The 25131-nt window shown below is 46.0% G+C and overlaps 2 protein-coding genes across 2 annotated transcripts in view; one reads left to right on the forward strand and one right to left on the reverse strand.

Moving 5' to 3' along the window:
• LOC106594828 (ventricular zone-expressed PH domain-containing protein) overlaps window positions 1-25131 on the forward strand; it is a 193066-nt gene that overhangs the window by 65930 nt on the left and 102005 nt on the right. The window lies entirely within an intron of this gene.
• LOC106581433 (pentraxin-related protein PTX3) lies at window positions 138-14646 on the reverse strand. The gene is made up of 4 exons (XM_014163494.3): window positions 13851-14646; window positions 11151-11316; window positions 6402-6781; window positions 138-2423 (listed from the first exon to the last, which is right to left on the reverse strand). The coding sequence occupies exons 1-4, from the start codon at window positions 13987-13989 to the stop codon at window positions 1738-1740; spliced, it is 1371 nt and encodes a 456-aa protein (XP_014018969.1). The 5' UTR covers window positions 13990-14646; the 3' UTR covers window positions 138-1737.

Below are 25131 nucleotides of genomic sequence, written 5' to 3' on the forward strand. Positions count from 1 at the left end.
GACTGTTGAATTAAGTTAAAATGCAATAATCACTCAAAACATCCAAATGTGCAACTGTTGTTGGGATGATTGAAATTACCTTCTAACACTTGAGCACCTTGTCTTTCCTGTTGGTGATGAAGAAACGCATCAGAGGCTTAATGTTAACATGTCATTTTATTCTCGTTTATTCTCCAATTTTAGTCATACTGGATGCCAAAAATATTTATATACAAAATACATTCATTTTTACTTCTTGACAAAAACACAAAACAATATGATACACATTGCCTACTACGTTAACAAAGAGCAGAGATCGTTGTAACAGATTCTGTAAACATTGTCCACAGTTCCGCTTTTCAAATCAAGTGTTTCTGTCTCAAAAGAGATGCGAAACAAACAGGTACTAAGTAATCTTATTGCATCATCCATTGGCACCCATTTCAAGGAGAAGAAACCCCTCTGGATGTATAGAAACCCCTATGGATGTATGGAAACCCTCTGGATGTATGGAAACCCTCTGGATGTATGAAAACCCCTATGGATGTATGGAAACCCCTCTGGATGTATGGAAACCCTCTGGATGTATGGAAACCCTCTGGATGTATGGAAACCCCTCTGGATGTATGGAAACCCCTATGGATGTATGGAAACCCCTATGGATGTATGGAAACCCCTATGGATGTATGGAAATCCCTCTGGATGAATGGAAACTCCTCTGGGTGTATGGAAAACTAAGCAAAACACAAAACAACAAAAATATTATGTTTGTCACATCTGAATGTAAACACTTTGATAAATACAAAGTTGGAAACAATGATTGAAAAAAAATATTAATTTTTGCCGGAAACATAAGACTATAAGGTAATAGAATGATTAAAACCTCCTATGGCAGCTTGCAGATAGTTGTCACTACGTAGCCATGCTAGAGAGGACAAAAGGTAAAGTGTTTTTTTAGCCAAAAATTCCACTTTAACAACTAACCCAAACCTCAACCCTTTTGAATTTACCTTACCCCGAAACCCTAACACTTCATTAATAACAAACAGCTAACATACTTGCAAAATACTGCTGATGATATAGCAAATTTTGTCCTCTCTAACATGGCCATCGAGTGATGACACTTTCAGACTGGTTTTGTGACAGTTGACCCAATGCATCTCTCCTTCCACACAATGAGCTCTTTGTCTCTCTCGCCTATGTTCTTTCCTTTACTTTTTTCTCTTTAAATCTGTGGTAAATGATGTTTGTTCCACTTCTCCTCCTTAGACTATGTACACTAATGCTTCTCACCAAGTGTGTGTGTGTGTGTGTGTGTGTGTGTGTGTGTGTGTGTGTGTGTGTGTGTGTGTGTGTGTGTGTGTGTGTGTGTGTGTGTGTGTGTGTGTGTGTGTGTGTGTGTGTGTGTGTTACCACTGCTTCTCTAAATGGGTAACACTCCTCTAACAGGACACATTCTTCTCCAGTCTCTTAAGCCATTAAAGAGAGCTGTTGTTGTTGTTCATGTTCACATTGTTGTTGCAGTCTCAGCTGGTCAGGCTGTTCTGCACTGCAGGTCTTAGGGCAGCAGAGTTAGTTTATAATGGTGACGATGAAGATGATGATAGTTCATTTAAATGATGAAAACAATAGTTCATTTAAATGATGATGATTATGATGATGATGAAGATGATGATAGTTCATTTAAATGATGAGGATTATGATGATGAAGATGTAGAGTTGATTTAAACGATGATGATGATGAAAACGTCATCAGAGTTAGTTGATGAACTGAGCACCCCCGTGAGGCACGATCTCCGTCAAGCCCCACCCAACTACATTCCCCCTCTGCTCACACCCCTCACCGTCCTGCAAAGCCAGCTGGGATATCTCCTCCTCTGTCAGCACACGGTCCCACATGTTCACCCCCGTCATCTTCCCAGCGAATGCCAACTTGGCATCGAAGCCTCCCTCAAACCCAGGCATCTGACTCTCACTGCCACCTGACCCTCCAGAGACCACACCACCGTTCTTCTCCTGCCCAAGGCCATTCTTCTCCTGCCCAAGCTGGAGTGAGCCTCCATCGGGTAACATGTGGCCCTCGGCCACCCCGGGTGTGAATGCCACTCTGTGTCCATCGGCCCATAGTGACGCTATGCCCTGCTCAGAGCTCCAAGCCCCACATAGGTGGGTCCAAACTCCTCCTCCTTTCACCACGCCCCGTGCCTCCACCAGGTGAGCCTCTCCTCCCACTGTGAAGAGAGCCCTTGTTCCGCTAAGAAGGAGCTGTATCTCATAGGGGTTCCGTTTGGTTCCGTAGGAAAACAGCACGGTTCTGTTGGAGACGGAGACGGGCTTGGCCCACAGGCACACGGTGAAGGAAGAGAGGGAGAGAGGGAGGTCTGGTGTCACTGATGAGAAGATGCGACGGGAACGCATAGGGAAGAGAAGAGCGGTCTCACAGCCTGCGAGAGAGGAGGGAGGGAGGAGAGGATGAGAGAATAGCTTTAGTCATTTTGGGGTTATTAATTGATCTGAAAGATGACAAAATCAGGAGAGAAATCAAGGGAGGGAGATGGAAACAGACCCTGTATGCTGTCTCACAGGGCTTCTTCAGGCCTAAGCTCTGTTCTCAGAAGCACTACAGATGACCAGATCATCATGTCTTTATCTCACATCAAGAAACACTTCACTAGATATTAGTTATGTATATCATGTACAATGTTTCCGCTGAAGTCATTTTGCTGTGGCGCTGCGCCCGCCACGCCCCAAAAATAAGGAACATGAAAAAATATGTCTGCGGAGGCTGAGGTGCACTTTGAAGGTGCTAGATCAATCCACATTTACTTTTCCTCTGCAAACAAAACGACTAATGAATATAAGAATCTGCCAACCCATAGTAGAATAGGATATCTATTTATCTAAAAAGAAAATGTGGGGGAAAAAATTGTGATGAGACAGATTTGATTTTTTGTTTAGCAAGAGTAGTGGCAATCAGGGAAAATGTTGGGGGGAGATGGTGACAAAGTGAGAAGTACAGGGTCCCTGTGTGTTACATCGGGTGGCGGGTTACCCCAAGTTACCCTAACAGGTAGGCATACATTATATTCACTGTTTATGCAAGTTTTTTTGTGACATCAAATTCTTCAAAAGGAACCTAACTAGTTAAAAGATCACATTTGAGATCTGGCTAATGATTAGCCCAATAGGGTAATTAACAGCAACCCCATGCTTCAGCCTATTTATTTATAGCCACTATGCTGCATCAGTTGGGCTACAGGTGATCATTCTTATTGCTAATAGCATACATGCTAATATGGACCGTGCATAGGCTATATGCATGGTCCAATATGTTCAAATAATTGTACCGAATCATTTTACCATTATGTTATTGGGTTAATTTCTGGAGGTGGAAATTATATATTTTATATGTATTATATGTATTCATTTTGGAGTAGAATGTCCTTTTGAAGTCACCTTCACCCCTAACCCTAACCCTAACCCCACTGTTACACATTTTGGTTATGTAACCGGATTATTTTATTATCCCCGTGAGAGATCTCCGTTAGCAACATTGTTCTACCCAATATGAATGACTATAGAATTATATATATATACTGTATAGGATCTCTATGGTTGAACCTTTAACAGTCATGCCAAGGATCTCTATGGTTGAACCTTTAACAGTCATGCCAATGGAGCAGTTTGGTATTTGAGCGGTACACCATGGTGTGATCAGAGTACAGCGAGGGTGTTTGAGGTTCAGGCTGCGGTCAGTGGTAATGCGGTCAATGATGTCATAGACCAAAAGTTTTTCCCTGTCTTTTCCCACTTGGTGGGCGCAGTCGTTTTTTCTCTCTCTCTCTCTCTCTCTCTCTCTCTCTCTCTCTTTCCTTTAGGTGACGAAATAGTAAACTGTATGCTCACCATGTCTGTTTCTTATCACACACACCACTCTTTCATTTGCTTGTGCACAAGTAAGCCTGTGTGTGTGCGCATGTGTGTGTGTGTGCGCGCGTGTGTGTGAGATCTATCAACGGGATAATAACACCATGAGATAATGCATCAACTCAGAGTCAGACCAGAAGAGGAAATCACTGCTGGAGGCTGGAATCAGTCTGTGTATGTGTGTGTGTATATGTGTGTGTGTGTTTCTGTGTGTATGATTTGTGTATGACTAAGTGGGTTTTGAATCAGTGTGGACAGCTCCCTTTCCCCTCTCTGCAGCAGCAGCAGCATTCTGATAGCTAGGTTATGACACTGAGACTCCTCCTACCAGACCCTAAATGTTGATGTTACATTTGTCTCAGGTTTCTCTCCGGGGGTAACCTTTCCCATCTGGTTCTGCTTCCCAGGGTGTTTTGCTGTGGTTGCTTTGTCGACCTGCTAATGATTATACCTCCTTCTGCTCAGTATCCAGGTTTACAGGGCGGATGCTATAGACGGGGTGTGTGTGTGTGTGTGTGTGTGTGTGTGTGTGTGTGTGTGTGTGTGTGTGTGTGTGTGTGTGTGTGTGTGTGTGTGTGTGTGTGTGTGTGTGTGTGTGTGTAATGTAAAAAGCATTGAAGTTTTATCTGATTATTGCTGGGAACTGGAGCTGGCTCACTGAAAGGCCTGGCGGCTATATATATATGAACAGATTGATTCAGAGAGACTCCTCTTTATAGAACTATAGCCTTGTTGCTCTCTTGGCTTATTGTAAGTCCTCAAACTCATTTTGTTTTTGATTGAATTTCAACAGAGTAAGTAGGTAGAGGTCTGAACAGGGCCTGTGGGTGTATTTCAGATGCAGAGACTGGGCTTGGAACACAGAAAGCCACTCTGGTAAGAATCAATTTTATTATGAATTTTTAAGAACAATTGACCAGAATTGTTGTTCATATTCATACTCTAAGTATATATTTCCTATTTTCATTCTTTCAAGAATGATGGGTTGTAAGGATCACATTGCCTGGGAGGGATGTCTGGTGTGAGTCTGGTGAGAGGAGTCCTGTGTTACCTGATGGTGTCTAAACATGGATCTTCTACATTGCTCAGTTGGTAGAGCATGGTGTTTGCAACGCCAGCATGGTGTGTGCAACGCCAGGATTGTTGGTTCGATTCCCACGAGGGGCCAGTACAAAAAAAATAAAAAAAATAATGAAATGTATGTATTCACTACTGTAAGTTGCTCTGGATAAGAACGTCTGCTAAATGACTAAAATGTTTTAAACCAAGTACTAGGTGCTCTGCCTAGAGTACCCCTGAAATACCCCTCATGTGCAGTTTACCAGTAAGCCTACTGTCTCATGAGTCTTTTCAAGTTCCCCATGTGGATAGGTCAGGTACTAGTGCCCCTGGTTGGGTCAAGTGCCCCATGTGGATAGGTCAGGTACTAGTGCCCCTGGTTGGGTCAAGTTCCCCATGTGGATAGGTCAGGTACTAGTGCCCCTGGTTGGGTCAAGTGCCCCATGTGGATAGGTCAGGTACTAGTGCCCCTGGTTGGGTCAAGTTCCCCATGTGGATAGGTCAGGTACTAGTGCCCCTGGTTGGGTCAAGTGCCCCATGTGGATAGGTCAGGTACTAGTGCCCCTGGTTGGGTCAAGTTCCCCATGTGGATAGGTCAGGTACTAGTGCCCCTGGTTGGGTCAAGTGCCCCATGTGGATAGGTCAGGTACTAGTGCCCCGGTTGGGTCAAGTTCCCCATGTGGATAGGTCAGGTACTAGTGCCCCTGGTTGGGTCAAGTGCCCCATGTGGATAGGTCAGGTACTAGTGGTTGGGTCAAGTTCCCCATGTGGATAGGTCAGGTACTAGTGGTTGGGTCAAGTTCCCCATGTGGATAGGTCAGGTACTAGTGGTTGGGTCAAGTTCCCCATGTGGATAGGTCAGGTACTAGTGGTTGGGTTAAGTTCCCCATGTGGATAGGTCTGGTACTAGTGGTTGGGTCAAGTTCCCCATGTGGATAGGTCAGGTACTAGTGCCCCTGGTTGGGTCAAGTTCCCCATGTGGATAGGTCAGGTACTAGTGCCCCTGGTTGGGTCAAGTTCCCCATGTGGATAGGTCTGGTACTAGTGCCCCTGGTTGGGTCAAGTTCCCCATGTGGATAGGTCTGGTACTAGGCCCCTGGTTGGGTTAAGTTCCCCATGTGGATAGGTCTGGTACTAGTGGTTGGGTCATGTTCCCCATGTGGATAGGTCTGGTACTAGTGCCCCTGGTTGGGTCAAGTTCCCCATGTGGATAGGTCTGGTACTAGTGCCCCTGGTTGGGTCAAGTGCCCCATGTGGATAGGTCAGGTACTAGTGGTTGGGTCAAGTTCCCCATGTGGATGGGTCTGGTACTAGTGCCCCTGGTTGGGTCAAGTTCCCCATGTGGATAGGTCTGGTACTAGTGCACCTGGTTGAGGACCACTGATGTAAAGGATGGCAGGATGTATAGACAGGGACACAGGAAGAGGTGTTCTCACCTGCAGGCAGGTGTCGTTGCTGTGCCGACTTGAGCGCGAGCTCTAGCACTGCCCTCGTCTTCGCCAGCTCTGTCACCACGGCAACCAGCATCTCTGCTGATGCCACTTCCTGCTGCAAGTTTTCCCCCGTAGCCTCTAGATTACTCAGGCAGCTGTTTTCCAGCTTGATAAGTCGGACAGCCTGTGTCCTCGCAGCAGTTAGAAGCTGCTGTAACAGCTTTTCCTGATGGCTATTCCCAGCTGAATTGTCAGCAGCAGTGCTTCGATCCTGTCTGAGATGCTCCATGCTCTCCCTGAGGCGAGCCTCCATCTGCATGGACATCCTCCGCCCAGCGGTCTCCACCGCAACGCCACAGGCCCCTCCGTACTGAGCCACGAACCTGTGGTGAGGAGAAGAAGGATTAGAGAGGGATTACATCAGAGACCAGGAAGTACAGTACACATGGGAGCCAAGCTAGCCAACTGCACCAGTAGTTTCTTACGCCCAATTCCACATGGACTCCTGTCAGATATACACAGGTGTACAGAGGTTAGGGGGGTAAAGGTCGATTTCAGATTGCTGGTTATGATCCATTGGCTGAGAGTTCCATTTATAATGAACAAAAATATAAACGCGACATGCAACAATTTCACATTTTTTACTGAGTTACAGTTCATAAGGAAATCCGTAAATGTAAATAAATGTATTAGGCTCATTAGGCAGGGCACATCCATGGGTGGGCCTAGGAGGGCATAAGCTCACCCACTTGGGAGAAAGATTCACCCACTGGGGAGCCAGAATGAGTTTTTCACCACAAAAGAGCTTTATTACAGACAGAAATACTCCCCAGCACAAGGTGCACCTGTGTAATACTCATGCTGTTCAATCAGCTTCTTGATATGCCACACCTGTCTGGTGGATAGATTATCTTGGCAAAGAAGAAATGCTCACTAATGGATGTAAACACATTTAGAGATAAATATAAATAAATATAAATAAATATTCCAGCACATAAATATTCCAGCACATGAAACATGGGACCAACACTTTACATGTTGAGTTTATATTTTTGTTCAGTATATATACAGTACCAGCCAAAAGTTTGGACACACCTACTCATTCAAGTGTTTTTCTTTATTTTTACTATTTTCTACATTGTAGAATAATAGTGAAGACATCAAAACTATGAAATACACATATGGAATCATGTAGTAAGCAAAAAAGTGTTAAACAAATCAAAATATATTTTATATTTGAGATGCCACCCTTTGCCTTGATGACAGCTTTGCACACTCTTCTTATTCTCTCAACCAGTTTCATGAGGTAGTCACCTGGAATCCATTTCAATTCACAGATGTGCCTTGTTACATTTCATTTGTGGAATTTCTTTCCTTAATGGTTTGATGCCAATAAGTTGTGTTGTGACAAGGTAGAGGTGGTATACAGAAGATAGCCCTGTTTGTAAAGACCAAGTCCATATTATGGCAAGAACAGCTCAAATATACATAGAGAAAAGACATGAAGGTCAGTCAATCCAGAAAATGTCAAGAACTTTTAAAGTTTCTTCAAGCGCAGTTGCAAAAACCATCAAGCATTATGATGAAACTGGCTCTCATAAGGCCCGCCACAGGAAAGGAAGACCCAGAGTTACCTCTGCTGCAGAGGATAAGTTCATTAGAGTTACCAGCCTCAGAAATTGCAGCCCAAAAAATGTTTCACAGAGATCAAGTAACATCGCAACATCAACTGTTCAGAGGTGATGTCACGTCCTGACCAGTATTAGGGGTTATTTGTTATTGTAGTTTGGTCAGGATGTGGCAGGGGTGTGTTTGTTTTGTGTTGTCTGGGTTTTTGGGTAGTATTCTATGTTTTGTATTTCTATGTTCTATTTTCTAGTTATTCTATTTGTTTAGTTTATTGTTTTGACCTTCAGTTGGAGGCAGCTGTTCCTCGTTGCCTCTAATTGAAGGTCCTATTTAGTAGGGGTGTTTTTCATGGGGTTTTTGTGGGTAGTTGTTTCTTGTTTAGCTGTGTGCCTGACAGGACTGTTTTCGTCGTGCTTTTTGTTCAGTGTTCATTTATTTAATAAAGAAGAAAATGAGCATACACATTCCCGCTGCGTTTTGGTCCAATCACTACGACGGCCGTGACAGAACTACCCACCGGTGCGTCTCCTGGGCCCAGGCTACCCTGCGCCTGCTCTACGCACGGCAGCCATCAGGCCTCTGCACAGTCCAGTTCGCCTTGTGCCAGCACTTCACCCGTGCAGGGCTACTGTGACTACCCAGACAGGATGGGTGGTGCAGGCTGTGCGCTCCAGACCTCCTGTGCTGGTTCATGGCCCGGTGTATCCAGTTCCTGCTCCTCGTACTAGCCTCAAGGTGCGTATCCCTAGTCTGGCGTCTCCAAAGCCAGCACCACGCACCAGGCCTCCAGTGCGTCAGCCCAGTCCAGTACGTCCTGTTCCCGCTCCTCGCACTAGCCTTGGGGTGCGTGTCCCCAGTCTGGTACCTCCAGTACCAGCCCCACGCACCAGGCCTCCAGTGCGTCAGCCCAGTCCAGTATGTCCTGCTCCTGCTCCTCACACTAGCCCTGTGGTGCGTGTAAATAGTCTGGCGTCTCCAAAGCCAGCCCCACGCATCAGGCTTTCAGTGCGCAGTCCTCGTCCAGAGCTTCCGACGACAGTACCCCATTCAGAGCTTCCAGCGACAGTACCCCGTCCAGAGCTTCCGGCGACAGTACCCCGTCCAGAGCTTCCGGCGACAGTACCCCGTCCAGAGCTTCCGGCGACAGTTCCCCGTCCAGAGCTTCCGGCGACAGTTCCCCGTCCAGTGCTTCCGGCGACGTCCTACAGTCCAGAACCGACAGAGACGGCCTACAGTCCGGAACTGACAGAGACGGCCTACAGTCCGGAACCGACAGAGACGGCCTACAGTCCGGAACCGACAGAGACGGCCTACAGTCCGGAACCGACAGAGACGGCCTACAATCCGGAACCGGCGCAGCCAGAGTCGCCCTACAATCCGGAACCGGCGCAGCCAGAGTCGCCCTACAGTCTGGAACCGGCGCAGCCAGAGTCGCCCTACAGTCTGGAACCGGCGCAGCCAGAGTCGCCCTACAGTCCGGAACCGGCGCAGCCAGAGTCGCCCGCCAGTCCGGCGCAGCCAGAGTCGCCCGTTGCGGGGGTCCCCAGTCCGGGGTCGACGGAGAGGGACCTCGCTCTAGAGGCGCCACTAAAGTGGGGTGAGCCAGTGATGGAGCGGGGTCTTCATCCCGCTCCTGAGCCACCTCCGTAGGGGGGAGGATTGGGAAGGGGGGGTGTTGCACAAGAACCGTCGGTGACGGTGACCACCCTCCCTTCCCTCCCCTGTAGTTTTGGGATTTTTTGTTGTGGGGTTTTGTTGTGTTAGTTTTTGTTTCAGGTGCATCTGGGGTCTGCACCTTTGGGGGGGGGGGGGGGGTGGGGGGGGGGGTACTGTCACATCCTGACCAGTATTAGGGGTTATTTGTTATTGTAGTTTGGTCAGGACGTGGCAGGGGTGTGTTTGTTTTGTGTTGTCGGGGTGTTTGGGTAGTGTTCTATGATTTGTATTTCTATGTTCTATTTTCTAGTTATTCTATTTCTATGTTTAGTTTATTGTTTTGACCTTCAATTGGAGGCAGCTGTTCCTCGTTGCCATTAATTGAAGGTCCTATTTAGTAGGGGGGTTTTTCATGGGGGTTTTGTGAGTAGTTGTTTCTTGTTTAGCTGTGTGCCTGACAGGACTGTTTTCATCGTTCTTTTTGTTCAGTGTTCATTTATTTAATAAAGAAGAAAATGAGCATTCACATCCCGCTGCATTTTGGTCCAATCACTACGACGGCCGTGACCGGAGACTGCATGAATCAGGCCTTCATGGTCGAATTGCTGCAAAGAAACCACTACTAAAGGACACCAATAATAAGAAGAGACTTGCTTGGGCCAACAAGCACGAGCAATGGACATTAGACCGGTGGAAATCTGTCCTTTGTTCTGATGAGTCCAAATTAGAAATGTTTGGTTCTTTGTGAGACGCAGAGCAGGTGAACAGATTATATCTTCATGTGTGGTTCCCACCGTGAAGCATGTAGGAGTAGGTGTGATGGTGTGGGGGTGCTTTGCTGGTGCCACTGTCAGTGATTTATTTATAATTTAAGGCACACTTAACCAGCATGCTACCACAGCATTCTGCAGCGATACACCATCCCATCTGGTTTGCGCTTAGTGGAACTATCATTTTTTTCCCCCAACAGGACAATGACCCAACACACCTCCAGGCTGTGTAAGGGCTATTTGACCAAGAAGGAGAGTGATGGAGTGCTGCATCAGATGATCTGGCCTCCACAATCACCCAACCTCAACCCAATTGAGATGGTTTGGGATGAGTTCGACCGCAGAGTGAAGGAAAAGCAGCCGACAAGTGCTCAGCATACGCGGGAACTCCTTCAAGACTTTTGGAAAATCATTCCAGGTGAAGCTGGTTGAGAGAATGCCGAGAGTGTGCAAAGTTGTCATCAAGGCAAATGGTGGCTACTTTGAAGAATCTAAAATATAAAATGTTCTTTAACACTGTTTTGGTTACTACATAATTCCATATGTGTTATATCATAGTTTTGATATCTTCACTATTATTCTACAATGTAGAAAATAGTAAAACTAAAGAAAAACCCTTGAATGAGTGGGTGTGTCCAAACTTTTGACTTTATATAAGTTCATATACATAGCACAGACTTTCTTCTCAAAAACCAACCTTAGCATCTCTCCACGCAGCGACCCCAACTCCACCTTGATGATGTCATCGGAGTACTGCAGAAGCATGTTCTCCCTCATCTGAGAGTTCTCCAGCATGGAGAAGAGCTTGTCCCATTTAGTCATGTCTGTAGCCTTACAGGGTCCTGGGGCTGGGGTAGCTGTGGCTGGAGAGAGGGAGAAAGAAAGAGAGGGAGAGAGAGAGAACGAGAGAGAGAAGAGAGAGCGAGAGAGAGAGGAAGTAAAATGGATGAATACAAGCCATCTAACATACATGCCTGTCTGAACCGCTCCACCTCTCCTTCCCACTCAATTTAATTGAATTCAATTTAATTGAGTGGGAAGGAGAGGTGGGGTATGTTAGAAAGCTTTTTATTCATACATTTTAAGTCAACACTGAGATGTCTCAATAATCATTCACTTCCTATCCTTTCTCCTGTCAACTATCCATCTCTCTCTTAGATGGTCCCTTTCTCCTGACAACTGCCCATCTCTCTCTTAGATTGTCCCTTTCTCCTGTCAACCATCCATCTCTCTCTTAGATTGTCCCTTTCTCCTGTCAACCATCCATCTCTCTCTTAGATTGTCCCTTTCTCCTGTCAACTGTCCATCTCTCTCTCAGATTGTCCCTTTCTCCTGTCAACTGTCCATCTCTCTCTGATTGTCCCTTTCTCTTGTCAACTATCCATCTCTCTCTTAGATTGTCCCTTTATCCTGCAAACTGCCCATCTCTCTCTTAGATTGTCCCTTTCTCCATTCAACTACTTTTTTTTCTCCCTTTGCTTGAAACAGTATCAATCTATTCCCGTTCTGTCCCTCTCTTTCTCTTTCCGTGTCCTGTATCCTGGCAGTTTGAGTTATTGTCACGGTGTCTTTCTCTGGTGTGGTAATGTGTTATGTTACTCTCCAGTGTTTGTTTGGGCCGCTTCATCTTTAATAATGTAAAATCACATTACAAACTGCCCTGAGCAAATGTACTGTTGGTTATGGTTTTCTGTAAGAGTACCAAGCATATACACACACACACACACACACACACACACACACACACACACACACACACACACACACACACACACACACACACACACACACACACACACACACACACACACACACACCACACACACACACACACACAGAGGAGCCTGCCTTCCAAAATTGCTGAGAGAAGAATTCCCCAATTAAATAGTATTTCTTTGATCAATGACCAGTCATTCATAATGGTCTTTTCCCAATAGGAGGCTAAAATCCCCGGTCTCCTCTCGCTCAACTTACTCTCTGACAGAGAACATCTCTGCCTAGACTTTCCCAGCCAATACTGACAGAACACATTGAGAAACACTCCCTCAGCCACAACTACTGGAGATAGATTGACTGACAGAGCACAGCTAGATCAGTGATTCCCAAATGTCTGTTGCTTTATAACCCACCTAAAGCTTTTGGAAAGACAAGAGAGAGAGGAGAGAAGAGAGGAGAAGAGAGAGAAGAGAGGAGAAGAGAGAGTAGAGAGAGAAAGAGAAGAGAGGAGAAGAGTGAGAAGAGAGGGAACATGTCCAGATGTGCTCAGAACTAACACAGTCAGTGCTCACACTCTCTATGATTAGTCTTAGCACTTCATATCCAGAGACGAATAACTTGCCAAAGACCAACACTGGACAGAGTACGTCTAGACAGACTTTTACATCCCACACAAGCAGAGCACAATGATTCTAAAATCAAACTCTTTTAGTATGATATCTGGACACATACTGGCTGAACACAGCCGTACAGAGGCCTGAAGATACAGGGGTTACCTTAATGCAGAATTCGTCATTTTCACTGAGAAAAATAAATAAACGCAGAAGAAATATCAAAACGCAGACCTAGTGATTCAGTTACACTTCTTCACTCGGATAAGACATTTTTTCTGTGGTAAACATAAGAAATCTGATGGCCATGCATTGTTTTTGCTAAAAAAAATACCTTGCTCTTTCATTCTAAGCTAATTTAAGCTAATTTACTGATGAGTGGCTGCTAACCAACTAGCGTTGGATTTCTAATGTCATCTGATGAAATCTAAGCTATTTTCTGTGGAAGGTTTTGCATACATGTATTTTGTTTGATGAAAAACTTCAGTTGCCTTGCCCAATATCACTCTATTGAAGCAAAAACATTGTTGTCTTTCAATATAAAACGCAGACAAAATGTTTTTTTAATGCTTGTTTTTTTAACATGCAGATTTCTAAAAGCTAACTCCACTTCTGGACTTTTTGACCAGCTGATTTAAGTCATGAACAAGCCTGACACTAAAACTTTCATTCAATCATGACTGGCATTCAGTGGGCTGTGACTGAACAAAGTCAATTCACTAATGTTACGTGAAAATCCTACTTGAGACAAACATACTGAGACAGTCTGTTTCATTCACTTCAAGTTGTTGATGAACTTGTTGTTCCACAAACTAACACCACAGATATATTATAAAGCCTAACACTTGTAATATATTATAAAGCCTAGTATGAGAGGCTAAGGAACCGTTGGGCCATTGCCATGCCAAGAGCATGAACAGAAACATTGATGGGTTAATCCCATACAACAGGAGACTTCCAGACATATCTCCCATATTCCTTACTCAGCATTCAGAGCTCTCTCTCTCACACACACACACACACACACACACACACACACACACACACACACACACACACACTTGACTTACGCTCCAGTGGCTCTCCCTCTGTGATCTCGTTGTAGTAGCTGTCTCCATAGTTCACCTCGATATCGTCTTCGTACCCAAGAGTCAGCGACACACACACGGACACCAGACACACTGCCTGGGGGAGCCACCGCAGAAACATGCTGCCTGCCGTCCGTCTGTCTCAGAGAGTCTGTCTGTCTGTGTTGAGGTCTATCTACCTGTCAGAGACTTTGTGTGGTGAGTTTTGTCTGCTTTCTCTCTGTCTCGCAATGTGTGTGAGTATGTTGAGAGAGAGGTAAATGTGAGTATGTTGAGAGAGAGGTAAATGTGGGAGTGTGTGTTAAATATCTCAGAGCTATTTCCCCTCCTCTCCTCTTTCTTTCTCTCTCTGTCTCTCTCTACCTCTTTCTCTTTCTTTCACTCTCTATCTTTCCTCCTATGTGTCTCTGTTGACCACTCTATCTCTCTGGCTTCCTCTATATGTGTATGTTCCTTTTCTGACTCTATCACTCTCTCTCTCTATCTCTCTGTTTTCTCTCTTTCTCTCTCTGTCTCTCGCTCTCTCTTTCTCTCTCTCTCTCGTTAAATGCTAAACAATCCCTTGCCAGCGGTCCTGGTAGGGTTGTATTCTCTGGCTTAGAGGGAATGGGCCAGAGAGCGGGTTTGCCTGGGCTATATAAACACACTCAGATCCTACCCCTAGTTCTGCACAGCCCAGTACACAGCCAAGCCCGGCACCAGCCCCCAGCCCATCCTATCCTAGCTCTGTCCCAGCCTTAGCCCAGCCTAGACCATGCCCCATCCCGAGTCTCAATGTCACACACACACACACACACACACACACACACACACACACACACACACACACACACACACACACACACACACACACACACACACACACACACACACACACACACCACACACACACACACAGAGAGAGAGTCCAGCACAGCCAGGGGAGCTAGGCAGTGAGTAATTCTTCGTTGGAGGTAGCATATGTCGGGTGTGGATATGGGGGGGGTTTAGGCTAGGAGTGTGTGTGTGTGGGGGGGGGGGGGGTAGGGGTGAATGAAACCCAGACTTTAGGGGCTTCTAAATGGGGATATTGTTCTCGCTCTCACTTTTGTTTATTTATTTATTTTCCCAACTGACTCAACGTGTGTGCATGTGTGTATTCAGTGGGGATGGCGTAATTACTTCCTCATGGGATTTTTAAGGATTTGCCTCCACCCCTGCCACCCCCACATGCCCTCCCTCCTGCTGCCTCTGTCTCTCTCTCTCTCTCTCTCTCTCTCTCTCTCTCTCTCTCAGGCAAGCGGGTGGACGTGCTACCTTTGGCTTTAAACACACCGTAGCACCAAGGGCACGAGGTCTTTAAAAACCATGAAAGCACTTTCTGCTTTATTTAATAACACATGGGAGAGGGGAAGTGTCCTTCCTATCTTTGACCTGATAACACACAATTTAACAGAAAAGTGACTGTGGGGATTGAGAGAGAGAGAGAGAGAGAGAGAGAGAGGTAAAATGTTCCTCACGTGTTGTGTGTGTACAGATGTGGTTAACAAGCCGCCTTTATGGAGTCTACCTGAGGTCTATATTATTACACCAACAGGAAACACATGATGTATACTGCTCTAACCACCATATAAACAATTGTGTGTGTGTGTGTGTGTGTGTGTGTGTGTGTGTGTGTGTGTGTGTGTGTGTGTGTGTGTGTGTGTGTGTGTGTGTGCAAGAAAGCCCTATATGTGTATGGAGGAGGATCTGAGTTTTGAATGCATATAGTAAGTCATGTTATTTCATGCCTCTTAATATGTACGGTATCTACACAGCTGTTCTTTACTGTGTTGTTTAAACAGCGGCTCTTTACAGCTGTTCTTTACTGTGCTGTTTAAACAGCGGCTCTTTACAGCTGTTCTTTACTGTGTTGTTTAAACAGCGGCTCTTTACAGCTGTTCTTTACTGTGCTGTTTAAACAGCGGCTCTTTACTGTGTTGTTTAAACAGCGGCTCTTTACAGCTGTTCTTTACTGTGTTGTTTAAACAGCGGCTCTTTACAGCTGTTCTTTACTGTGTTGTTTAAACTGTGGCTCTTTACAGCTGTTCTTTACTGTGCTGTTTAAACTGTGGCTCTTTACAGCTGTTCTTTACTGTGTTGTTTAAACAGCGGCTCTTTACAGCTGTTCTTTACTGTGTTGTTTAAACTGTGGCTCTTTACAGCTGTTCTTTACTGTGTTGTTTAAACAGCGGCTCTTTACAGCTGTTCTTTACTGTGTTGTTTAAACAGCGGCTCTTTACAGCTGTTCTTTACTGTGTTGTTTAAACAGCGGCTTTTCCAGCTGTTCTTTACTGTGTTGTTTAAACAGCGGCTTTTCCAGCTGTTCTTTACTGTGCTGTTTAAACAGTGGCTCTTTACAGCTGTTCTTTACTGTGTTGTTTAAACAGCAGCTCTTTACAGCTGTTCTTTACTGTGTTGTTTAAACAGCAGCTCTTTACAGCTGTTCTTTACTGTGTTGTTTAAACAGTGGCTCTTTACAGCTGTTCTTTACTGTGTTGTTTAAACAGCGGCTCTTTACAGCTGTTCTTTACTGTGTTGATTAAACAGCAGCTCTTTACAGCTGTCCATCCAGTAGTGCTGAATTTTGACCTCAGCTGAGCTCCTTTAGGCTAATTGTGTGAGTGATTCAGACTAGCATAGGTTAACATTACTTTATAGTGATTCAGACTAGCATAGGTTAACATTACTTTATAGTGATTCAGACTAGCATAGGTTAACATTACTTTATAGTGATTCAGACTAGAATATGTTAACATTGCTTTATAGTGATTCAGACTAGCATAGGTTAATATTACTGCAGAGTGATTCAGACTAGCATAGGTTAACATTACTTTACAGTGATTCAGACTAGCATAGGTTAACATTACTTTACAGTGATTCAGACTAGCATAGGTTAACATTACTTTATAGTGATTCAGACTAGCATAGGTTAACATTACTTTACAGTGATTCAGACTAGCATAGGTTAACATTACTTTATAGTGATTCAGACTAGCATAGGTTAACATTACTTTATAGTGATTCAGACTAGCATAGGTTAACATTACTTTATAGTGATTCAGACTAGCATAGGTTAACATTACTTTACAGTGATTCAGTCTAGCATAGGTTAACATTACTTTATAGTGATTCAGACTAGCATAGGTTAACATTACTTTATAGTGATTCAGACTAGCATAGGTTAACATTACTTTACAGTGATTCAGACTAGCATAGGTTAACATTACTTTATAGTGATTCAGACTAGCATAGGTTAACATTACTTTATAGTGATTCAGACTAGCATAGGTTAACATTACTTTATAGTGATTCAGACTAGCATAGGTTAACATTACTTTATAGTGATTCAGACTAGCATAGGTTAACATTACTTTATAGTGATTCAGTCTAGCATAGGTTAACATTACTTTACAGTGATTCAGTCTAGCATAGGTTAACATTACTTTATAGTGATTCAGACTAGCATAGGTTAACATTACTTTATAGTGATTCAGACTAGCATAGGTTAACATTACTTTATAGTGATTCAGACTAGCATAGGTTAACATTACTTTACAGTGATTCAGACTAGCATAGGTTAACATTACTTTATAGTGATTCAGACTAGCATAGGTTAACATTACTTTACAGTGATTCAGACTAGCATAGGTTAACATTACTTTATAGTGATTCAGACTAGCATAGGTTAACATTACTTTACAGTGATTCAGACTAGCATAGGTTAACATTACTTTACAGTGATTCAGTCTAGCATAGGTTAACATTACTTTATAGTGATTCAGACTAGCATAGGTTAACATTACTTTATAGTGATTCAGACTAGCATAGGTTAACATTACTTTATAGTGATTCAGACTAGCATAGGTTAACATTACTTTATAGTGATTCAGACTAGCATAGGTTAACATTACTTTACAGTGATTCAGACTAGCATAGGTTAACATTACTTTACAGTGATTCAGACTAGCATAGGTTAACATTACTTTATAGTGATTCAGACTAGCATAGGTTAACATTACTTTATAGTGATTCAGACTAGCATAGGTTAACATTACTTTATAGTGATTCAGACTAGCATAGGTTAACATTACTTTATAGTGATTCAGACTAGCATAGGTTAAAGGGGAACTAAAAATAAAAAGCAAAAATTCAAATGAATATTATCTATATAATGTGTTTATTAGAGTCTCAAGACACAGAAATGTTGAGATTCCAAAATATATATATATATATTTTTTGCAGATGGGAATTCCAATGTCTGATATATAATGAACATATGGGTATGGAATAGGTCCCGGGTGAAATGATTCATGAAATCCATAGGGTACATATTGAAATGTTTGGATCATAAAAGTCTCCAAACCACACTAGTCATGTGTTTCTGCTGAGCTCGGCATAGTTCTAGTCTGCAGAATCACTTCCCATAGAAGTGAGTTTAATGTTTAGCCCAATGCTGTAGTATTAATGTTTCTGATGCTAGACATTGTTTCTGGAGGGTCACAATATAATGAACAAGGTTTTCTTGAATCCTGGCATAAATTATGATTTATTAAATACAGTTATCGCTTGCCATTGACATCAAATCCTGGTTGGGATCTGGGCCCTATGGAATCTGGGCCTTATGGGATATGGGTCTTATAGGATCTGGGCCTTATGGGATCTGGACCCTATGGAATCTGGACCTTATGGGATCTGGGCCTTATGGGATCTGGGCCCTATGGAATCTAGACCCTATGGGATCTGGGCCCTATGGAATCTAGACCCTATGTAATCTGGGCCTTATGGGATCTGGGCCTTATGGGATCTGGACACTATGGAATCTAGACCCTATGGAATCTGGGCCTTATGGGATCTGGGCCCTATGGAATCTGGGCCTTATGGGATCTGGACCCTATGGGATCTGGGCCCTATGGGATCTGGGACTTATGGGATCTGGGCCCTATGGAATCTGGGCCCTATAGGATCTGGGCCTTATGGGATCTGGGCCATATGGGATCTGGGCCCTATGGGATATGGGCCCTAGCATGTCCCACCAACCCTGTCATTTGATACTATGCTCCTACCACCAGCACTCTGAAGTTAATCGTATGAAGGCCCTGCTTCCAACACATTTGTTTCAGGGGCAACTGACCTCAGGTCTCTAGGAGTTTGACGTCACTGCACGAGGATAAGGCACTGTACTGTAGCTACCAGCTTTGCAGAATGTACTGTACACCCACAGTTCATTTCCAGAATATCATTAGCATACCTCAGTGGTGAGGTGTTAACATGCCCTTCTAGCCTCCACTGTAGGTGTTCCTGTTCATACAGACTGTCCTGGAAGACTTCTGTGAAATGTTTTCTTTGTTTAGTAATGAATAGAAGGTCAGTAGTCCTTGTTAGAGTTTAGGGTGGTTTTTCCTGTGTAGGCTGTCAAAAGAGAGAATTATTAGGCCCTGTATCAGCATTCTGACTATTAATATCTCTAAAGGAAACATGCTGTGTGTGTGTGTGTGTGTGTGTGTGTGTGTGTGTGTGTGTGTGTGTGTGTGTGTGTGTGTGTGTGTGTGTGTGTGTGTGTGTTTTGAGTGGAGCTCCCACAGCCCATGGCTCACACACACAAGAAGCTATGATGAGAGAGAGAAAGGTAAAATGTCTTAACATATATGCCTGTCTCTACCGCTCCACCTCTCTCCTTCCCACTTAATTGAATTGAATTGAGTGGGAAGGAGAGGTGGGGTGGAGAAGTGGGGTGGAGGGGGGGGGTGGAGAAGTGGGGTGGAGAGGGGAGGTGGGGTGGAGAGGTGGGGTGGAGGTGGAGGGGGGTGGAGGTGGGGTGGAGAGGTGGGGTGGAGAAGTGGGGTGGAGGTGGGGTGGAGAGGTGGAGGGGGGGTGGAGGTGGGGTGGAGAGGTGGGGTGGAGAGGAGGGGTGGAGATGGGGTGGAGAGGTGAGGTGGAGGTGGGGTGGAGAGGTGGGGTGGAGGTGGGGTGGAGAGGTGAGGTGGAGGTGGGGTGGAGAGGTGGGGTGGAGGTGGGGTGGAGAGGTGGGGTGGAGAGGTGGGGTGGAGAGGTGGGGTGGAGAGGTGGGGTGGAGGTGGGGTGGAGAGGTGAGGTGGAGGTGGGGTGGAGAGGTGGGGTGGAGGTGGGGTGGAGAGGTGGGGTGGAGGTGGGGTGGAGAGGTGGGGTGGAGAGTGGGGTGGAGGTGAGGTGGAGGGGTGGTGGGGTGGAGAGGTGGGGTGGAGGTGGGGTGGAGAGGTGAGGTGGAGGTGGGGTGGAGAGGTGAGGTGGAGAGGTGAGGTGGAGAGGTGAGGTGGAGAGGTGGGGTGGAGAGGTGAGGTGGAGAGGTGAGGTGGAGAGGTGGGGTGGAGAGGTGAGGTGGAGAGGTGAGGTGGAGAGGTGGGGTGGAGAGGTGGGGTGGAGAGGTGAGGTGGAGAGGTGAGGTGGAGAGGTGAGGTGGAGAGGTGGGGTGGAGAGGTGAGGTGGAGAGGTGAGGTGGAGAGGTGGGGTGGAGAGGTGGGGTGGAGAGGTGAGGTGGAGAGGTGAGGTGGAGAGGTGGGGTGGAGAGGTGGGGTGGAGAGTTGAGGTGGAGAGGTGAGGTGGAGAGGTGAGGTGGAGAGGTGGGGTGGAGAGGTGGGGTGGAGAGGTGGGGTGGAGAGTTGAGGTGGAGAGGTGAGGTGGAGAGGTGAGGTGGAGAGGTGGGGTGGAGAGGTGGGGTGGAGAGGTGGAGGGGGGTGGAGGTGGGGTGGAGAGGTGGGGTGGAGAGGAGGGGTGGAGATGGGGTGGAGAGGTGAGGTGGAGGTGGGGTGGAGAGGTGGGGTGGAGGTGGGGTGGAGAGGTGAGGTGGAGGTGGGGTGGAGAGGTGGGGTGGAGGTGGGGTGGAGAGGTGGGGTGGTGAGGTAGAGGTGGGGTGGAGAGGTGGGGTGGAGGTGGGGTGGAGAGGTGAGAGGGAGAGGTGGGGTGGAGGTGGGGTGGAGAGGTGGGGTGGAGGTGGGGTGGAGAGGTGGGGTGGAGAGGTGGGGTGGAGGTGAGGTGGAGGTGGGGTGGAGGTGGGGTGGAGAGGTGGGGTGGAGGTGGGGTGGAGAGGTGAGGTGGAGGTGGGGTGGAGAGGTGGGGTGGAGAGGTGAGGTGGAGAGGTGGAGAGGTGTAGGTGGAGAGGTGAGGTGGAGAGGTGAGGTGGAGAGGTGGGGTGGAGAGGTGAGGTGGAGAGGTGAGGTGGAGAGGTGAGGTGGAGGTGGGGTGGAGAGGTGAGATGGAGAGGTGAGGTGGAGAGGTGGGGTGGAGCATTAGACAGGCATGTTAAAGGTCTTGTTATTAATGTGAGCGGCTGGTTCTGGTTTTGTTGTGGTCGTCTTTAATGGTTTACTGCCCTCTGAGGCATAGATGGATGACTGGTAGACGGCTAGATGGCTTTAGTTGTGTGTGTGTGTGTGTGTGTGTGTGTGTGTGTGTGTGTGTGTGTGTGTTTGTTTGTGTGCGCCTCAGGGCACATGGACTAAGTGTGTTCAGACATGGGTGGACACAGAAGCACTGTAAATCTCCCATGGGTCTTTGGTTCTGCAGACGTCTGGCTCCTGGCTTTAACATTCTGCTCCCGACAAACCAATAAATTCTCTCTCTCTCACCTTTAGGAATGCTCACTTACTCACCCTCTTTATGTCTCTCTCATCCATCTTTCTGTCAATATTCTCTCTTTATGTCTCTCTCATCTCTCTCTTACTGCATTTTTCACTCTGGTGTGTGTGTGTGTGTGTGTGTGTGTGTGTGTGTGTGTGTGTGTGTGTGTGTGTGTGTGTGTGTGTGTGTGTGTGTGTGTGTGTGTGTGTGTTCGCGGAGGCGACTGGAGGTCAGGTAGGAACATCAAAGACTATGTAATAATGAATGTTGTCAGGACTGAGCAGCTGCTTGGCGACGGTTGCTCTGTTGATTTGTCTTGGGGTTGTATTAGTGATGTTATGATATCAGACAGACAGGTCACAACAGACAGGGTCACAGCAGACAGACAGGGACACAGCAGACAGACAGGGCCACAGCAGACAGACAGGGTCACAACACACAGGGTCACAGCAGACAGACAGGGTCACAGCAGACAGACAGGGCCACAGCAGACAGACAGGGTCACAGCAGACAGACAGGGTCACAGCAGACAGACATGGCCACAGCAGACAGACAGGGTCACAGCAGACAGACAGGTCACAGCAGACAGACAGGGTCACAGCAGACAGACAGGGTCACAACAGACCGACAGGTTACAACATACAGACAGGTCACAGCAAACAGACAGGTCACAGCAGACAGACATGGTCACAGCAGACAGACAGGTCACAGCAGACAGACAGGGTCACAGCAGACAGACAGGGTCACAGCAGACAGACAGGGTCACAGCAGACCGACAGGTCACAACAGACAGACATGGTCACAGCAGACAGACATGGCCACAGCAGACAGACAGGGTCACAGCAGACAGACAGGTCACAGCAGACAGACAGGGTCACAGCAGACAGACAGGGTCACAACAGACCGACAGGTTACAACATACAGACAGGTCACAGCAAACAGACAGGTCACAGCAGACAGACATGGTCACAGCAGACAGACAGGTCACAGCAGACAGACAGGGTCACAGCAGACAGACAGGGTCACAGCAGACAGACAGGGTCACAGCAGACCGACAGGTCACAACAGACAGACATGGTCACAGCAGACAGACAGGTCACAGCAGACAGACAGGGTCACAACAGACAGACAGGTCACATCAGACAGACAGGGTCACAGCAGACAGACAGGTTACAACAGACAGACAGGTCACAGCAGACAGACAGTGTCACAGCAGACAGACAGGTCACAGCAGACAGACAGGTCACAGCAGACCGACAGGTCACAGCAGACAGACCGGTCACAGCAGACAGACAGTGTCACAGCAGACAGACAGGGTCACAGCAGACAGACAGTTGTCATGGGAGGCAGTGTACATGTTATCTATTGGATGATGAGTTGCCATGGGAGGCAGTGTAAATGTTATCTATTGGATGATGAGTTGCCATGGGAGGCAGTGTAAATGTTATCTATTGGATGATGAGGTAACAAACTGAGATTAGGAGCACTCCCTTTAAGAGTGTGCTCCTAATCTCAGATCGTTACCTGTATAAAAGACACCTGGGAGACAGAAATCTTTCTGATTGAGAGGGGGTCAAATACTTATTTCCCTCATTAAAATGCAAATCATTTTATAACGTTTTTGGCATGCATTTTTCTGGATTTTTTTGTTGTTATTCTGTCTCTCACTGTTCAAATAAACCTACCATTAAAATTATAGACTGATCATTTCTTTGCCAGTGGGCAAACGTACAAAATCAGCAGGGGATCAAATACTTTTTTCCCCCACTGTACACTACTGTTCAAAAGTTTGGGGTCACTTGGAAATGTCCTTGTTTTTGAAAGAAAAGCACTTTTTTTGTCCATTAAAATAACATCAAATTGATCAGATATACAGTGTAGACATTGTTAATGTTCTATATTACTATTGTAGCTGGAAACAGCTGATATTTTGTGGAATATCTACATAGGCGTACAGAGGCCCATTATCAGCAACCATCACTCCTGTGTTCCAATGGCACGTCGCTTATGGGCACAAACCCACCGTTGTTGGACCAGACAGGACTGGCAAAATGTGCTCTTCACTGACGAGTCGCGGTTTTGTCTCACCAGGGGTGATGGTCGGATTTGCGTTTATCGTCGAAGGAATGAGCGTTACACCGAGGCCTGTACTCTGGAGCGGGAACGATTTGGAGGTGGAAGGTCCGTCATGGTCTGGGGCGGTGTGTCACAGCATCATCGGACGGAGCTTGTTGTCATTGCAGGCAATCTCAACGCTTCCTTCCTGCAGGCTCACCCTGACATGACCCTCCAGCATGACAATGCCACCAGCCATACTGCTCGTTCTGTGCGTGATTTCCTGCAAGACAGAAATGTCAGTGTTCTGCCATGGCCAGCGAAGAGCCCGGATCTCAATCCCATTGAGCACGTCTGTGACCTGTTGGATCGGAGGGTGAGGGCTAGGGCCATTCCCCTCAGAAATGTCCGGGAACTTGCAGGTGCCTTGGTGGAAGAGTGGGGTAACATCTCACAGCAAGAACTGGCAAATCTGGTGCAGTCCATGAGGAGGAGATGCACTGCAGTACTTAATGCAGCTGGTGGCCACACCAGATACTGACTGATACTTTTGATTTTGACCCCCCCTTTGTTCAGGGACACTTTATTCCATTTCTGTTAGTCACATGTCTGTGGAACTTGTTCAGTTTATGTCTCAGTTGTTGAATCTTGTTATGTTCATACAAATATTTATACATGTTAAGTTTGCTGAAAATAAACGCAGTTGACAGTGAGAGGACGCTTCTTTTTTTGCTGAGTTTATGACTTGGAAGCGCAGGTGTTCCTATTGTTTGTACACTCAGTGTAGTTACCCAGTGTCTATCATTAGGTGTTAGGGGTGTGTACGGGAGGCGAAGTCAGGTGCAGGAGAGCAGAGTGTAGCAAACAGGCGCACTTTAATTCCGTTCCACAAATGACAGCACATAAGAACAATAACGTGCCAAAAACACGGAACATAGCAAAAGTAAAGCGCCTGACAATATCCACATAACGATAAACAATTACACACAAAGACATGGAGGGGAACAGAGGACTAAATACATGCAGTGATTATGGAATGAAAACCAGGTGTGTAATGGAACAAGACAAAACAAATGGATATTTGAGAAATGGAGCGGCGATGGCTAGAAAGCCGGCGACGTCGATCGTCGAACGCCGCCCGAACAAGGAGAGGAGCCGACTTCGGTGGAAGTCGTGACATTAGGTGTGTTGATATATGACCTAGGCACGAGCCCACATAACATTCCCACTGATGTGCAGCCAGTCAGGTGTCCCCATGTGAATCCTTTTGATACAGTCAATCGTCATGCATTAAACTAGTTAGTAAATGTCAATGCTAACATTTTAAATCATTTTAAATCAATCCATTCCAGGTAAGCTGTAGACAGATGTTGGCAAGGACATTGAACTTGTTGATAGGAGTTATGGCCATCAGATTAGTCTTTTGTAGCAGGTAGCAATGCTAGCTAACAATGCACACACACACATTGAAAACAATCCTTTAATTTTCTGTTGCCCTATGTTTCCGTCAAGTTAAAATGTAAAGTGTAATATAAAGTAATGACAGTGTAATATGTTCCTTGACCATATCCTTAGTCATCTGATTGGTGTCCAG

This window comes from Salmo salar, chromosome 20, assembly GCF_965601325.2.
Source record: "Salmo salar chromosome 20, fSalSal1, whole genome shotgun sequence".
Lineage (NCBI taxonomy): Eukaryota > Metazoa > Chordata > Actinopteri > Salmoniformes > Salmonidae > Salmo > Salmo salar.

What these genes read in the sequence shown, in the direction of transcription:
- LOC106581433 (XM_014163494.3), bottom strand. Translation starts at nt 13,989, where the DNA reads ATGTTTCTGCGGTGGCTCCCCCAGGCAGTGTGTCTGGTGTCCGTGTGT. An exon ending in CTGCGTGGAGAGATGCTAAG is followed by an intron (nt 6,782 to 11,150) that starts GTTGGTTTTTGA and finishes TCCTCACCACAG; the next exon opens with GTTCGTGGCTCAGTACGGAG. An exon ending in GCAACGACACCTGCCTGCAG is followed by an intron (nt 2,424 to 6,401) that starts GTGAGAACACCT and finishes CCTCTCTCGCAG; the next exon opens with GCTGTGAGACCGCTCTTCTC.